We start from the raw sequence: 12,736 nt of genomic DNA, 5'->3' as shown, positions 1-12,736 counted from the left end.
ACATTTCAGAAGATACAGTGCCTCAGAAAATGCTGGCGACTCGGCGGATTCAGAGACAGAGAAAGCTTTAGGCAATTCAAATAGTTCAGGGTTTGAATAGGGCTTCAGGCGATTCCAATGGAAATACATTCTGCATTTCTCAATTTATTCTAATAAAGCGTTATTACACTGAAATATACCGACTAACTAAACATATATTGTTATATAAAATATATATAAATATATTTTCCACACAGGCAGAGGGCGGGCGCGAACCCGGTACCTCTTGCACTCCAGCATAGCGCTACTTTGCAAGCAGCGTATATCGGGCTTATGTCTTTTATGTAATTACGTCACCTACCAGCCCAGCTGCTGCCTTCCTCAGTGCACGCTACTCATATATATATATATCTATATATATATATATATATATATATATATATATATATATATATATATATATATATATATATATATATATATATATATATATATATATATATATATATGTCTATATATTATACACTATATATATATGGTGAAAGATTGTATATATATATATATATATTGATTATATATATATATATATATATATATATAGTGAAAGATTGTATATATATGAGTAGCGTGCACTGAGGAAGGCAGCATATATATATATAGTGAAAAGATTGTCACAACTCTCACGGTTCGTTGCCCCTTTAAAAGTAGACCCAGGATACGGAAATTGATTTTTTGGCGCTGACGCGCGCTTTTAATAAACACAAATCAAAACAGATCTCTCTCAAATACCCTGCACCTGGCTCTAATTTACAATTGCCACCAGGTGCAGGGGATAACTAAACAGTAAAACAATTAAAACCCTTAGCCCATTCACCCAAACGTGCATTCTCATATGTTTTTAGCAGGGAGGATTTTTAACCCCCTCCCTGCTATCTCACTCTCTCTCTCTCTCTCTCTCTCTCTCTCTCTCTCTCTCTCTCTCTCTCTCTCTCTCTCTCTCTCTATATATATATATATATATATATATATATATATATATATATATATATATAAAAGATTGATTGATTGATTATTTAAATCACACACTGTGTATGAAAAATATGTTAAGGGTCATTGCCTGCTCTGTAGGCTAATAAAACTAATAGAGTAGTTGTAATGTCACTGTAGTTCGGTACATTTTAGTTATGCCTTGACTAGAGTGGGTTGTGAAGATCTGCCATTAGGTGGCACTAAAGAGTACGAAGCGCTTCATGTGATTCGGATCATGTGAACCTTTTGGCGAACAATGTTTAAAGGGTTCAGTGATTCACCGAGGCTTCACTCTTCACAACAAAACATAAACGATTGCATTTTAGTATCTTAATGAATTAAGAGAAATACAGTCTTGTTGAAAATTCCTACATGATTGGTTTTAATTTAGAGAAATATGGTAATTTCATTACATGCCGTTGTAATCAATGGCATTTAAATCAGTGCAACCGCGACTGCATCCAATTGGCAACAGCTGGTTGTGAAATGCATATCGACATGTCTTAGAAAGTAATCTCAAGCAAGCATGGGTAAATTAAAAAAAAAAAAACAGGATCGTAATTGCTTCTTAAATGTGTATCACCTGTTGTAAGTTATATCCGTATGACTCTTAGCTCATGACAACGGGGATATGGGAGACCAAAAAGTAATTACTGAAGTTCCTGCAGCGCTGAAGCGGTTGGCCAAATACGTCGTCCGAGGGTTCTATGAGATTGAGCACTCACTTGCGCTAGATCTCCTGATAAGGTATCCCTGTGTGAAAGAGGATGACCTACTCGCACTGCTAAAGTTTGAAAAGAAGCAGCTTCGGGCCATTCTTACCTCGTTAAAATTAGATAAAATAATTAAAAGTCGAATGAGAGTAGACACGGGGGAGGATGGGAAGGCTACAAGACACAACTACTATTATATAAATTATAAACTGCTGGTCGATGTCACAAAATATAAACTAGACCAGGTTCGCAAAAAGATTGAAACTGATGAGCGCGATTCAACAACTAGAGCCTCGTTTAAATGTCCAGTGTGCGGCAGCCTCTACTCGGATCTAGAAGTTAATCACCTGTTTGATCCAGCCTCAGGTAAGTCAATGGTGGCATAAACTAAAGTAAGCAGAAAAGCCACTGTTATGCACTTAAACTAGTACCCGTGTAGGACGTTTAAAACACTGGGGTTTTGAACGTACTCTGTTGTTAATCACACTCTCAATCACGCCCAAAACACTCCAACAACATAAATGCATTAATGACGTATGGTGCAGTTCAGGCTAACACTTACATGCGCCGTGTGCGGTGTTTTTTAACTTTGCAAATCTATAAACGACTGAAGGTAACGTTTACTAAATGCCAACAGAAATCCTGTAATTATTAGTATGTTTGGATTATTATTATTATTATTCGGTGCGTGGTGGTTGTTTGTTAGTAAGTTTAGTGGTATTTGTGGCTTGGTTCATCCTGCCCAAAACGAAATGTTAAAAATTGTTCGTGTCACTGTATACAATGAGGGGCAGAGTTGTGCCCAGTTCTCTTGTTTTAACTTGGCCATTTTTTCTATATTCTTAAATAACGTGCCTATTGTATTTCATGTAACTAGGCTCTTATGCTAGATACCACATCTTACTTTCTTTTTCTTTAATGTGTAAATAGTTCTTGTTGGTTATTTCTGTTGTCATTGTATTTATTTGTACGGGTTGTTTGGAAACTAATACAAATCAATAAGTGTTTGCATTTTGAAAATGGAAATTACTTGAATAAATGTATGTTAATGTTATGCGTTTCAATAATTGTTTTCTTTTATAGAACAATGTTTGGTATACAATATGTCTGCTCCATTTTTTGACATGTTTGTATATCTACAGTTTCTGATAGTAAACATAATCACTTTTGTTCATTATGTAAACAGTAATTGCTATCTGGTTTAATTAAGTTAGGACTGGCTGAGAAATGTTTCTGGGGAAAATACAAATATATACCATAACTGAATGGAAAAACTAGTCTGATTCATCAATGGTGCAGATGGAAGTTAACAGGTTTGACAATTTGATCTAACTGTGTAGTATGCCTTATAATTGGAGAGATTTAGAATGTGAATATATATATATATATATATATATATATATATATATATATATATATATATATATATATATATATATATATATATAACACATGTTTAGTAGTGTTTGGGGTGGCAACTACAATGTGGTGTATTACTAGGGAACACAATGCAAATGTACAAATAGCAATGTAAATGTTTTTTTTTTTTTTTCTGGTAGAGTGTTATGAGCATAACCAGAGTGTTTTGAATGTATGCTGATAACACTCCCAGACATAATTATTATTTTTTTTTTTTTGGGGGGGGCGCCCTACAATTGAAAAGTCCTATAATTGAAAAAAAAAAGATGCTGTTTTGTTACTGTCATTTCAATTAATAAAGCAAGGATATTTAGGAAAATATCTTTGTAACAAGATTGTAAGATTTAAGTGTATATGAAAAATTACTCGCAAATAAATAATACAAAAAACAAGTAAAATTTGCATTAACTGATAATAGACCAAAGAAGAAATCTTTGCTTTATCCAGTGCCATACAGCTTGAGAAAATATTCAGACTACCGTTTGCCTGCCCCTGCAGGGGAGTTTCATTGCACTTACTGCAGTGCTGAGGTTGAGGAGGACGCCTCTGCACTTCCTAAACGAGATGCCAGGACGCTGCTTGCCAGGTTCAATGAACAGATTGAGCCCATCTATCTCCTTCTGCGTGAAACTGAAGATGTGGTCCTCCCATGTGAGCTACTTGAACCAGAGCCCACAGAAATACCAGAGTTGGTGCAGAGGTACATATAAAGGCCTTTTTTAAATAACATGTCAGTGTAATATAATTTGCCAGGAATTTATTTCCACTTTAGCATGTATATATATTAGTGCCATGAAAAAGTATTTGCCCCCTGTCTGATTTTCTGCATTTTTGCATATGTTTGACATTGAATGTTATCGGATCTTCAACCAAAAATTTAATTTGATAAATGGGACCCTTAGCGAACAAATAACACAAAATCGAAACCATCATTTATTTATTAAAGAAAGTTATGCAATGCTCCTGTCTGAAAAAGTAATCACCCCCTTAGACCCAATAACTGGTTATGCCACCTTGAGCAGCAATAACTGCAACCAAACGCTTCCTATAGTTATTGATCAGTCTCTCACAACACCGTGGAGGAATTTTGGCGCACTCCTTCATGCAGAACTGCTTCAACTCTGTGACATTTATAGGTTTTCGAGCATAAACTTCTCGTTTCAGGTCCTGCCACAACATCGCAATGGGGTTTTGGTCTGGACTTTGACGAGGCCATTCCAAAACTTTAAATTTCTTGTTGTGCAACCATTCTGATGTAGACTTGCTTGTGTGTTTTGGATCATTGTCTTGCTGCATGACCCAGCTGTGCTTCAGCTCACTGACGGATGGCCTGACATTCTCCTGTAGAATTCTCTGATACAGAGCAGAATTCATGGTTCCTTCAATGATGGCAAGTCGTCCAGGTTCTGATGCAGCAAAGCATCCTCAAATCATGACACTACCACCACCATGCTTGACCGTTGGTATGAGGTTCTTACTGTGGAATGCAGTGTTTGGTTTTCACCAGACATAACAGGGCCCATGTTGGCCAAAAAGTTCCACTTTTGACTCATCTGTCCATAGAACATTGTTCCAGAACTCTTGAGGATCATCCAGGTGCTTTATGGCAAACTTGAGACGAGCATTTGTGTTCTTAGTGAGAAGCTGTTTCCGCCTTGCTACTCTGCCACGAATCCCATTTTTGCACAGTGTCTTTCTGATGGTGGAGTCATGAACACTGACCTTAGCCGAGGTGAGAGGCCTGCAGATCCCTGGATGTTGTTCTAGAGGTCTTGTGACTTCCTGGACGATTTTACGCCTTCCTCTTGGAGAGATCCTCCTAGGAAGATTCACTACTGTCCCAAACTTTCTACATTTGGACAATATGGCTGTGGTTTGGTGAAGCCCCAGAGCCTTGGAAATGGCTTTGTAACCATTTCCAGACTGATAGGCATCAACAACTTTTTTCCAGAGGTCTTCAGGAATTTCCTTTGATCGTGGCATGGTGTGCCTCTGGAACCTGTGTGCTGACAACTTCACTCTGATGGTAAGGGCCAAAGTTAGTCAGATTTATATTGGGCATGGCTGGCCCAAATCAGGCCTGATTGTTAACTAAAGTATTGAAACAGCTGACCCTAATTATCCCTTTTATTTTCACACCTGAAGATTGCATGTTTGATTACCTTGCACACCAAATGAAAGAAGCACCAGAAAATCAGACGGGGCAAGTACTTTTTCATGGCACTGTAGGTGATTAAGTGTGTATGCTTCAGTCATAGTCACTTTAGCAAGTCATGGTCAAGGATGAATGATTGAGTTATTAAAAAGAAACCAAAAACATCTTGTCAATGGCCATCATTTATATACCTTCTTTTTTTTCAAAAATAAATGTGTGAAAATAAATGTTACAATGTGTTACAAATTTTGACAATACATCTGTCAAAGGCTACACAGTTGTTTAGCATTCTTTTCAAACTCCAGCATTAAATAAGAACAATAATAATCATTGTGGAGCGTAGTGAGTTGTATAGGGCATTTGCTGGTCAGCCCTGCTTTGAACTATAAATGTATTAACATAAAAATAATTCCCTGTAATTTGTTTAAAAAATAAAATTCTTATTATTGTCACTTATTTTTTAATTTTTTTTCAAGTGTTGATCAGATGTCTTCTGGAAATATGAAAGACCGATCTGAGAGATGGTCAAGGAGTACATCATCGTTCAATATGTATGTGCAGAACTTGGTTGTGGATCTCCAGGACTCCAATTCCAATACAGCTCAATCAGCGAATAAATCTGCCAAAGAGTGTCCAATCTGGATGGCACAAAGCACGGTGCTAGGAGCCTCTGTTCAGCCATCAGAAAGCAACAGGGATGGTAATGCTTCCAGAATCTTACTCATTTTTACAAAAACATGTCTTTTTAGCAGTTTTTTTCCAGTTTTAATTTTACTTTTAATATTTTAGATTTTAAAAAGAAAGATTAGTCAAAATGCATGTTATCTTAAAAGTTGAATACATTGAAAAATTCAGATTAATTCAGATTTGTTCTAAATTCACCACTATGGAATGCTTTTTATAGTCAAGGCTCTGAACCTCAGGTTTGATGCATATTTCTAGATTATTTATTTGTTCTTATTTGACAGATAATGTGGCTGAAACCTGTGACCTGAATGCCAACAGCAAGGAGCCTATTGATGATGAAGTAATCAGGACCCTTCTAATTCATGAGAAAAAATCATCTGCAAGAGAGAGTACAACACATAGCTCTGGTGCCCATCAGAAGGAATCCTCTGGTAGTGACACCAGTGAATCGGATGAAGAGTCCAAGGCTGCAAAGTCTCAGCTTATGAAGCTACCAGGCACTCCCTCAAAGCAAAAGGATGCAGAGGAGGTTGAGGATGATAATGATCCTGTAGTAATGATCGGTGGGCGGCCACACATGTATAGTGAGGTCAGTGAGCATCCTGAGCTGGTTTCTTTTATGACTGGGGAAGAGCGAGAGGCATACATTCAGATTGGCAAACTCATGTTTCATGCCATGTATGACTAAATATAATGTGAAAAAGCAACCCTGGATTAGTGTTTGTGTTTATTTATTTTTAGTACCCCCTCACTTTCAGCCAGTCAGCACTTTCTTATTCTGGAAAACCTCCTCTGTAACACTATTCTTCTGCGTTGCCCAGTGAAAGCAGGGTTTCAGTGGGTTTCTAGTTGTGGTGGACAGGACTAAACTAAAATCTCGGCTGGCTATCTTGGTCATTCTTTGGCATTTTCCATTTCTCACTACATTTATCTAGACCTTGCGTCCATTTAAAACTAAATGGATAGGGTATTTTAAAATGTGCTAACCAATTAACTGAGTAAATAGAGTCCTTCAGTTTCACATACACTAACTTTAAGTTTTTTGTATACTGTTAATATCAATAATCTTGTCTGGTTTCTTCAATCTGTACAACACTAAGATAACCATAGGTTTCAAAAGTGAAGATCAAAAAAAATCTCTTCTGTTGGAGTTGTTCCTGTAAATGTGTGTGGGTTTTTTTTGCATAAAATTACACCAGTTAAGTTGGAGAAAAAAAAAAAAAAGTAGGTTTTAGTATTTCTGATGGTCAGCTTTCTAGTGGGAAAAGGATTTTGCATTGACTGATCTGACATCACTGCTACACATGCCTTTGTAGACTAACAGTTTGCTGACCTATTCTCATTGTCCATTAATACAATATAAACTAGTAGATGCTTGCTTTCCTAAAATTGTTTCTGAGATGCAAGGTTCTGTCACTGCCAAGTTTGCCAAAAAAATGAAAAAAAAAAAAAAAAATGGAAAGGGGTTATTTTTTGTGCAATACACAATCCAACCTAGCCTAGATAATCGCTGAATACACCAGTGTATGAAGGTAATACCTCAAAGCCTTGGGTCTCTATCATCTGGAAACCAGAAATTCACATGTGGTCCTAGCATTCTATTTACTATAGCACAGAACAAGTTAAACGCAGTACAGTGCTCTGCTGTTTCAACCAATTCAGTTAAACCGTATTGACACTACACTTCATCTACTTCAGTGTATAAGGATGCCTTATTAATTCATTGTCTTGAATATTTCATGTGTGTTTTTTTTTATTGTTCGACTCTGATAGTGACACAGAGGAAACACTGTACAGTAGATGTATTTTGCTTTGAACAGGCAGCGGTATCAGCAGAGCAGACCTGGCTGCAGTTTCATTGTACCAGTATAGAAACTAAAGATTTTATGATTAGTTTGAGTCTTTGATACGTTATTTTACTACATCATAGGAGGCAGCTGATCTGTAGAACATGAATGAAGTAGGGTAGATGGTGATAGATATAGAGGTTTTATTGGTACGTTGATGATGTCATTGTTTCAAGAGAGATGAGTAGTTGATATGTTTATGGTGGGTAATCCAGGAACAGCAAAAAATGTTCAGAATGGTTCATAACTACTGAAAATGGTGGCTATCAAAGAGAACTTCAAATATTTGAATACAGCCCTACCCTTATTCTATTTGATATTGTAATGATGTCTATTGACTAGCATTATTTAAGATTTGCCTTGAGAGCTAGTGTATATGTTTAATCTGCTGCTGTAAGAATTAAAAAATCATTAGGTTATTATAATAACCCTGGTTCCCTGAAATAGAAATGTAACTATTACCGTATGTGTGTTAATGGTTACATTTCTATTTCATGGAACCAGGGTTATGATAATAACCCAATGTTTCCTATCAGGTAACCATTACCATATGGATGAGTGGAGGGAGTGGTGTGCCAAGGCATCTACTGCCAGTGGGTCCCCGCCTCCTATCGTGGAGAGCCAGAAGGGACAGTGGGTTGATTCCTGGGAGGCAAAAGAATATCTCTGCTCTCGCGAACCTCTCCCAAACTAGGCTACTGCCTCCACTTTGAGGTGCTGGGACCCTCCTTGAGATGAGGTCAGCTGTCAAGTTTTTTTTCACCCCAGGCAGATATACTACCCGCAATGAGTAAGTTCTCGTTTGGCCAGAGAAAAGCTTATGGGCCACATGATGGAGAATAGGCAAACTGAGACCTTTTATAGACCTTTTATGTAGTGTTGCTAGACTCTTGCATGGGTCTGATTTTTTTTTACGACCCGCTTCAGATCCGAATCCGCAATCCACTGCAACAGTCTTCTTACCCGCAACCCGACCAAACCCGCTTTAAGACCTGCAACCCGACCCAAACTCGCAAGTGTTGGTCCTTTACCTACTGCCTGTGTCAACTGACTCTCACATTCACGCAAAGATACCTCTACCATCCTCCATGGATTCAGCTTACACAATAGGCTATACAGTATGGTAGCTTTCTCTTGTGGTTTCCATATATTTTAACATTGTAACATCACTTCTATGACTATTTACTTTGTTATAAAATACCTGTCTATTCCTTTCCTGCCACCAGTTGAAAGGGAGCTACACCTGTGTTTTCGCAGAGATGATGTATCAGTTTTGTGTCTGTCATTCACAAAAACATGACCGGTTACAAGCAATGAATCCAGTCACATGTTCATTATTTTCATTCGCTATGATTACAAAAGAATTCCACACTTCTGCTTTACCTCTCAAACTATTACTCACTTATAGGATATAAATCCTGCACTATCTTTTGTTTCACCTCGTCCACAAACATTTTTAATATTGCCAACCAGACGTGATAAAAAGATCTTGCAAAGTATCAAACGAGTGAGAACAACACCGCTTAGTCAGCTCCTTCCTAATCGCTTCCTGCTTTAGTGAAGGAAATACTGGTATATTTACCTTCTAATACATTATTTGGGAATGGGTTACAGACGAGTACGCTGAAAAGACAGAAAACGTTTTTGGTGATTCAAATTCAGACCCACATTTTTTTATTATTTATTTATTTTTTTACTCTAACCGCAAACTGCAAAAAAGTTCACATTCCGAACCCGACCAGCTTTGGTGGGTCCCCCGTGCGTACCCGACCCGATGCTGGACTCTGTTGTGTTGTCTCCATAACAAGCACATGCCTTTCTCGAACCTTCTGCAACAAATGCTACAAGGCTAGTTAAACTGCCTGCACTTCCAAAATATTTATGTGGATAACATGCCCGGGGGGCACAAGTCTGTGGTGGCGATCCTCCTTCTGGTGATACTGCCCAGCACTACACCGAGACAGATAAGTGGGCTGTTTACACTAAGAGAGTGCCTTTAGACAGTGACAAGACACCGTCAATAGGAGGTCACGGCTATTGACCCAAGCTTGCAGAGTGCCGCCCAGGCTGGCTGGGCACCTGCGGGCTTGCCTGTAAGCTGTCCAGAGATGCGTTGTCCTCCGATGCCATAGCTCATATTGGCTGCATGGTGGCCATGCTGAGTGAAAAGAAGCAGACGGCTGATGGCACACACTTCAGTGGACAGTGTGTGCACGTCTTCACCGCTCCTAAGACAGCGCGGGGGTGGTAGCGGTGAGCTGAGCCTAAATACAATTGGCCATTTCAAATTGGGAGAAAGAGTAAAAATCAATTGGCAACTACTAAATTTAAAATAATTAAAAAAAAAAAAAAAATTATAAAAAGAGGAAAATACAGGCCATGATATTACTGCATATTACCTTTCAGTTCAAGCGGTGAACGTTGGCAATAGTGGGCGCTAGAGCGTGTGAAACAGTGTTGAGTAAATTCGTTTAATAGTGACAGATTTAGGGGTTAAGTTTAAGAGTTAGGTGTAAGTCGCATATGATGTGGCACGGCTGAAGTTGTGCATGGATAAATAAATGGTGTTAGTAACTAAATAAAGTAAGGTGGATGATGGAGTAATGTGATGTTTAGTTCAATTAGTTCTGCTGAAGGGGAAAAAATACGCTTTCAAAAATATGATTTGCTAAAGATATCCTGTTTTAAGGAATGTTTTTTGTGTGGGTGCTTACAAAAAAAAAAAAAGCTGTGCGAGTGCAAGGAGAGCTGTAGTTGTATTATAATGGTACAGCTATATTTTGTTTTACTATATTTTTGTAAATCACTTTAGAATATTTTCAGTGTTTTTTTTTCCTTATTAATATAATAAAGATGTTAAATGTCTATTCTGTAAGAACTAATTATATTCTAAATCAGTAAATATAATATGAATATGCAAGCAGGATAATTGCACAAAAACATCAACACCCATTCATCTGTTCTTTAAGGAAAATAAGATTCAGCACCTTTTTCAAATTCATAGATCGCCTTGCAATACATATTCTAGCTGTTAGCTGTCATTCCCTTTCATGGAAGATTAAAACTAGCCTTTCTTTTTGTAAGAGAATAAAATATAACACACAACCTTTATTACATTACACCACTCAACTTTTCTGCAGATATACATATCAGGGTTCAATTAAGACAGTTAGAAAGGATAAGAAGTCAAACCCGTATGACAACAAACTCAATTACTTCCATTAGTACACACCCAGACATTTCACAGGGGAAAGTCAGAAGCAATTGTTTTTTTAAAAGTCATTTTAACTGGTAAGACATCCAGTAAGTCAGGTACTCAGAAATTAGTAATCACAAGGTGAAAAATTACGACTAAGTCCATCACTCAATAGAACATCCAATTACATAATTCTCCAAGTAATTTCTGTAAATCTTTCTATTCTTCAGTTTGGGAATACTGTTTGTTTCAGAGTTAATGCAGTGTTAATCATGTGTGGTGTCTTGTAAAGTGGTGTCCCCCTTTCAGTCTTCGTTTAACAAAACAAATTTTTCCAGTAAAATTGACCATTCCTGGTAGGTCAATTCAGTCCATGAGTCTTTAACTCATTAGTTGTCCACTTCAGTCAGTCCAAGTACGAAGGCTGAGGGAAGCCTGCTTGTTAGTCCCTAACAGCCTTTGTAATGGTGCTGCAAGCAGACACAGAGACAACAACAAGATGCTGTGGGAGACTGCAAGCAATCTCAGCTGACGTGGTATCTCGGTCAACGCACAGCTTCCAACCAGAGCTAAGCTGCCTGTGAGGAGAGCACGAGCCACCAACTTCACGTGTAGAAGGCTGCTGTGGAATGTAACAAACAGACTGTGTGCAAAAAAAGTACATGTATTAGTTTACTAATTACATCATCAATACTTCTCATTAATTAGTGTAAATCACAAATAGTGAGTAATATATGCATCTAAAAGCAACAATTACTCCTCTGTCTATGATACTGTGTGGGCAGTCCTTGTATGCCCATGGGGGGGTGGGGGGGGTGGGGCGATCATGACTGAGTCATAGGCACTGCATGCAGCTTTGAGATATCTATTCAGGTTCAGGGTCTTTAGGATGTAAACACCCATACAGTAATGGTTATATTTCATACTTGATAGGGAACCTTGTTCAAACTGTACATCTTGTAAATGGAACAGCTCAGCAATACACAATAAATTGTGAAAATTTGATACATTGTTTAAAGGTTTTACTGCAGTTTTTGTTTGTTGTTGATTTAAGTGAATTAGTTTGTAAGCACGGTTTAAGGGCTAACTAACAGTACCTCACTTTCTGTAGCCTGTTTTCAGTCTCCTGTGTTTCTGGCAGCTCTTCATTCCTCAAATGAGGATTTCCATATCAAATTCAAACAAATGTCACTGCTTGCAATTTTTAGAGATCTGCTGTTGTTCCATGGTGTGACAAGGAGAGAGGGAATGCAGGAAAGGAGGCAGCTAAGGTTGGTGATACGCTTTCAGAGATGGCACAACTCAATCGTAGAAATGAACTGGAAGTCAGTCATATTGGAGAAACAGCGTAGTTGCAAGACTGCTAAACAAATCTATCGTGATCGGCTGTAGGGCACAATGTGAAAGTGTGGCACAGGTCTGATCACAGGGAGGAGTTTGGCAGTACAATGGGGATTCAGCTACGTTAGTATAGCCCCTTACACTGAAATGAATGCGCCAGATTGCTACTATTGTTTTGTACAGGACTGGGAGCTATCACCACTGAGCTAGCACATGACTCACCTGGGGGCACCATTACCCCTGCTCAGAACAGAACACACACAGAGCCACCCCGCAGAACACTCTTCCGTCCACAAAGGTGGAACTGATGGATTGGGGTATTTGTGTGTTTTTGTTTGGGACTGTAAATCTCCAGAAATGAAACAGTTTA

The 12,736-nt window shown here is 38.1% G+C and overlaps 2 protein-coding genes across 2 annotated transcripts; both read left to right on the top strand.

The window, feature by feature from the left end:
• The first annotated feature begins 1,374 nt into the window (after positions 1 to 1,374).
• On the top strand, positions 1,375 to 2,595 carry LOC121328156 (general transcription factor IIE subunit 1-like). The gene has a single exon (XM_041272682.1). The coding sequence runs from the start codon at positions 1,640 to 1,642 to the stop codon at positions 2,105 to 2,107; it is 468 nt and encodes a 155-aa protein (XP_041128616.1). The 5' UTR covers positions 1,375 to 1,639; the 3' UTR covers positions 2,108 to 2,595.
• An 862-nt stretch (positions 2,596 to 3,457) lies between these two features.
• On the top strand, positions 3,458 to 6,754 carry LOC121328149 (general transcription factor IIE subunit 1-like). The gene is made up of 3 exons (XM_041272669.1): positions 3,458 to 3,840; positions 5,772 to 5,995; positions 6,264 to 6,754. The coding sequence occupies exons 2-3, from the start codon at positions 5,782 to 5,784 to the stop codon at positions 6,668 to 6,670; spliced, it is 621 nt and encodes a 206-aa protein (XP_041128603.1). The 5' UTR covers positions 3,458 to 3,840; positions 5,772 to 5,781; the 3' UTR covers positions 6,671 to 6,754.
• The last annotated feature ends 5,982 nt before the right edge of the window (positions 6,755 to 12,736 follow it).

Source organism: Polyodon spathula, chromosome 2 (genome assembly GCF_017654505.1).
Source record: "Polyodon spathula isolate WHYD16114869_AA chromosome 2, ASM1765450v1, whole genome shotgun sequence".
NCBI classification, from domain to species: domain Eukaryota; kingdom Metazoa; phylum Chordata; class Actinopteri; order Acipenseriformes; family Polyodontidae; genus Polyodon; species Polyodon spathula.
This window is presented reverse-complemented; position numbering and strand designations above follow the sequence as displayed.

Coding starts and splice junctions, on each gene's coding strand:
- LOC121328156 (XM_041272682.1), top strand. CDS start 1,640: ATGGGAGACCAAAAAGTAATTACTGAAGTTCCTGCAGCGCTGAAGCGG.
- LOC121328149 (XM_041272669.1), top strand. CDS start 5,782: ATGTCTTCTGGAAATATGAAAGACCGATCTGAGAGATGGTCAAGGAGT. Junction 5,996..6,263: donor ATCAGAAAGCAACAGGGATG/GTAATGCTTCCA, acceptor CTTATTTGACAG/ATAATGTGGCTGAAACCTGT.